This window comes from Acanthisitta chloris, unplaced genomic scaffold, assembly GCF_000695815.1.
Source record: "Acanthisitta chloris isolate BGI_N310 unplaced genomic scaffold, ASM69581v1 scaffold28877, whole genome shotgun sequence".
Taxonomy (NCBI): Eukaryota; Metazoa; Chordata; class Aves; order Passeriformes; family Acanthisittidae; genus Acanthisitta; species Acanthisitta chloris.
This window is the reverse complement of record NW_008681430.1, coordinates 785-5,680: the sequence shown is the minus strand read 5'-3', so window position 1 is coordinate 5,680 and position 4,896 is coordinate 785. Positions and strand designations below refer to the sequence as shown.

General features: G+C 38.2%; 1 protein-coding gene across 1 annotated transcript in view; it reads right to left on the bottom strand.

The window, feature by feature from the left end:
* Positions 1–1,210, bottom strand: part of ATP6V1C1 (ATPase, H+ transporting, lysosomal 42kDa, V1 subunit C1) — a 16,393-nt gene extending 15,183 nt beyond the window's left edge. The window contains exon 1 of the mRNA XM_009078114.1: positions 1,014–1,210. Coding sequence (XP_009076362.1) covers positions 1,014–1,145 — 132 coding nt within the window. The 5' untranslated portion in view covers positions 1,146–1,210. The remainder of the gene's footprint in view (positions 1–1,013) is intronic.
* Positions 1,211–4,896: the final 3,686 nt, after the last annotated feature.

Below are 4,896 nucleotides of genomic sequence, written 5' to 3'. Positions count from 1 at the left end.
TGCTGAAATATTACTAGGCATAAGTGAATCTTCTGTCTAGCCAGGAAGCTATTAACTTTATTTGAAGTCTAGTATCTATGCTAAGCACACTGAAGCACTATACACCCTGGGCTTGTTCCTAGCAGAGTCAGGACAAGGCATCACACCACCTGAATTTGATCCACTCTGTAGATAACAACCGGTGGCACTTTTTTTGTCTTCATTTTTATAAGCCTTGATGAGCTTTCACTCCATTAAACTGAGCTCACAATTCTTCTTGTTCAAGAAACATTCAGGTGTCAGAATAGACCTTAACAAATACACTGGCTCCTAACATTTCCATATCCTGATTATCTTAAACCAAGGGGAACTGCTTTCAGATTTTGTCCCTATTTGCTTCTCACAGTAATAGTTCAAACAGTTTTCTTCTCATTTTCCATAATGCATTGGCAGGTCATGCTGGAATGCTCAGCCACAGTTAATCACTATTCTCATAGAATGTTACCTCTGGACAGAGAAAAAGCAGCAGCTGTTTGAACAACCCCTGTATTTAAATTGAGCCTTTTCACTGCATCTCGGACAGAAAGGAACAGACAACTCAACCAAAACCAAAAAAACCAAACCCAAACCCTACAAACAAAAAACCCCAAACCAACAACAAAACAAAACCAAACCAAACCAGTTAAAGCAAATTATCATCTCAATATTCAGATCACAAGTTTCCATTTTTCTTCTCCAACTAACTGCTTGTGGTATGAGATCAAGACTACCACCCCTGCAAAAACTGCTGTATTAGCTGGAAGAATGCAGGTTGCTGAACCTTTAAAATTTATAGAGTGAGCAATTTTAACTTAGAAGTTCGGAAGAAAGACAATTGTTGCCTCAATTATTTTTTAGACCTACACAATCATCAAAGGAAGTCAGCTGTTCTCTCTAAGATGTCTGCAAGTACTCCTCATCTGCACTTTCAGCCTAAAGAAGCAAAGATGATGCAAAACAAACACTTGTTAGGACACAACATGGGGTTTACATACCTTCAAGTCTGGAATATTGAACTTTGAATTAGTAGAAAGATTGTTATGTTTTGTAGTTGCTGCATGCAGTTTCTCCCATGTCTGTTGGCAGGTTTTTTCCCCAGGAGCAGAAATCAGCCAAAACTCGGTCATTTTTGTGCCTTTATCTTGATGTTTTCTGCTTCTGAAGATAGAGGCAGGATGCTAGCAGAAGGGAAATGAGGGGGAGAAGAAAGAATATCTGCCATTAGTGCAGCATTCTAAGCTTTGTCTGAAGAAAAACATCTCATTCCATGTTACTAAAGTGCAGTCCCAATCACTAAGAAATTTTACCAAGAGTATCATGTGATTTCAAATTAATTTTTTCCCTGTGTTCCAAATCACATCTGCACAGTTGGAAAGTCTTTTTTAACTGCCCATGCTGCAAGTTAAAGTGGGCTGTTTGCAACATTAGCATCTTTCAACTGTAATTTCACAGAAAGACTACAAGCAAACAATCTAACTGAAAATAAATCCAACTAAACAGGACCCAAATAATTTTTCACAGCTGTATATATTTTTCAGCTTCTGTACAACAGACAACTTTTTCTGAACACATCAGAGAAAAAAAAAAACCAAACAAATTTCAACTCAATCACTTTTCAGATTAGGACAGTGTTTTACAGTGAGCAAATGTATAAAAATATTTTAGTGCAATAAAATATAGTTTATTCTTTCCACCAAAGAAGGTTCTCCTGGCAGCTAAGAAGTCCAACACAAAGGAGGACACTTTCTGGTCCTACTATGTCTGTTGTCACTGCAGACTGTGCATAAGGTTGCACAAACTGGCACCAGTCAAGAGAGTATTGGTACGAAGTGCAAACGTTGTTGAGCTACTCAGGAGATGAGCTTAAGAAGTTACAACTACATAGGTTCTTCTGTCGCTAAGAAACAGAAAGAGCTAGTTGAGTTACAGGATTTTTTTTAACTAGAGGAGTGAAGGACAAAATCAAAGTGTACCTTGACAAAATCTAAATGTCAAATTTTGGTATTTGCAGTGTCTTCTGCAGCAGTTTTGAAAGACTAGAGACTAACCTACATTTCATGAGCACAGACTACAGCACTTAATCTTCTGAGGGAGAAAGAATCAGTTACTGTATTTGTAAGAATTAGTATGTGGTAGCAAATTTTGCCCAAAACAACAGACATAGGTTCTTCATCTGTGTAATCATTCTGGAGGCAACAAGTTTATCAAGGCTGTAAGTCTGAGATGAGCTAAAGAAGGGCCTGTTAGCTGACTCTTTTCCTCAGCTGCTCAGGAAGCCTAAAGCAAAAGAAAATTTACCAGCCCTTAAATTACTGCATGAAGCACAGCCTGTGACTGGCACAGCAGCCATCCCCCTGCAATTAAGGGGCCTTGTTTATAACAAGGGATGATGACATCCAGTTATTGAGGCTTTTGGTACTACGAACTCCATGACATCTGACACTGCACCACCAGGCAGGAGCACAGCAGGGCCACAATCCCAACTGCAGACAATGCCAAGGCAGGTACAGATACTTGAGAAATCAAAATATTTACAAGACCAGACACATGCGACATCAGTTACCACCAGGCTCCAGGGTTTCTTTGTTTAGCACCAACTGGACTATCTCACGGAATGGGTCAAAACAAAATAAATGGAACAAAACAAAATTTCCTCTACTTCAGACTACTTTGATGCATTATCTTCCTTAATACATGGCAAACCTGGTGCACATGAGGTTTTCCTACACTCCACTGAACTCCAACCCTGTAAAAGACACAGCTAAGTTTACAGTAAACTTCACCCACGCAGGACGATACCACTATACACACTCAAAGTGTTTAAGCTTTAAATTGCTTTTTGTTTGCATTTGACTAGACTAAGACTAGAAAAAGCTTTGGAAAAAATGCTGGATAAACAAAGTAGTTGAGGTGATGGCAGCAGCAACGTGCAAATATCCATGTAAAAGACAGAAGAGCCATAACCAGAAATTCAGAACCTTACTCAGTAAGACAGATGGAACACTGCATTCTCATATTTTCCACAAACATAAATACCTCCTAAAGAATACGCATAAAGTTTCCAGAGGTTATACCAACTAAGGAAACAGTTACATGTTTAGGATGACACAGGCTCATTCCCTGCGTTACAGACTGGGAAAATCAGGTAATCATTAAAGAGCTAAATGTCTTTTCTCATGAAAAACAAAAATCTTAAATAGACCCATTGCAATGAATAATTGCTTTCAATAAGTAAAGTTTTCTGATCTTTTAGTTTTCAAACTGTTCCAAACTCCAACCGTTCAGATTTCATATGACTCCAACTCTACCCTAAACAAGCCTGAAGTTACAAACACCTAACAGACTTGCAGCAAATCCTTTTTTACGCTAAAACCCCAATGAATTAGATAATTTTATGATTCCTTAATATCTGAGGCAAAAATGGATTGTTCAGCTGAAGAACCAGGGTCTTTCTGTACTGCTCAAAATGAAGAGGCTACAGTTTTAGCTCATATGACTCCAACTCTACCCTAAACAAGCCTGAAGTTACAAACACCTAACAGACTTGCAGCAAATCCTTTTTTACGCTAAAACCCCAATGAATTAGATAATTTTATGATTCCTTAATATCTGAGGCAAAAATGGATTGTTCAGCTGAAGAACCAGGGTCTTTCTGTACTGCTCAAAATGAAGAGGCTACAGTTTTAGCTCCCAGGAATCATTAATAGACTTCTCCTACACTTCCTCCTTCACCATTTTTTTCTGTGTGGTTGGTTTTCCTGAAGTTCTGTTTCATTTCTAATGGCCATGATGATTCCCCTTTTCAGGTACCTACTCAGTGGAGGTATTGTCAAATACATACATGGAAAAAAAGCTTGGTAGAGGAATTTTGTATCTTTGTATGTTTGTTTTATGTGAGGGGGCTTGAAATCAGAGCAATGGGGAATAACAAACAGGAAGTGAAGAAAGGAGAACTGCTACAGAATGGTAAGAAAAACAAACAAATGCTTGGTCAGACATAAAATATATACAGACCCACTGTAAAATGAAAGCCAAGAAGTTTGAAGAGAAGGACCAGAGAATAAGGCAGGAAACACCAAGTGTTCAAGTAAAACCTAGAGAAAACTATAGGAATGGATAAGTGAACTGACATTTACACCATGTACCTGTGTGACCAGCACTTTTTTTGTAAAGTACTACTGAGTAGAATGTATCATAGCATAGATTCACCTAACTGCTGTTTGCTGCTTTTGCTGTTTCAATTGTTTCTGATGTATACTCTCAAGAAATATTCACAAATGGATATCCACATCCATAAATGGAATTGCCTACCACATAAAAATTTATCAGTTTTAAAGCATTCAATACCATAGTATCAGTACAGCTAATCAAGATAAGGTTTTCAAGGTGGAGGTTCTTTCCTAAACATTGTCCATGCTGTACTCTACCACACCAAAATACTGAGAGTAGTAACTATCAATATGGGTAAAGCCACCCATTAATGAGTGAAACTGCTTCTGAGATGCCACTGTAAGCATCTTCTGGCCAACTGCAGCAAAATGAGTTTGCTATACAACTGGAAAAAAAAAGAAAAGTCATGAAAATGAGAAACGGAGTTTAACCAAGAATCTCTCTACAGACCATGTGGATCCAAAGTTCAGGCCTTCCAGGGACAGGGTCTGGAATTCCAACTTTATATACAGAACTGAAATAGCTATCTTGTTACTTACAATTCCACATGACATTACTATTTTAATAGTGAATGATGAAACCATTCATATCTCACAAAAAAGCCCTTCAACTGTGCAAGACCAGCAGTGCTCTGTCCCATCCCTATCTTGTCCAGGACTCATGAGGAATGTAAGTTCTCATTTATTAGGGCTTAATACTAGAGATTGA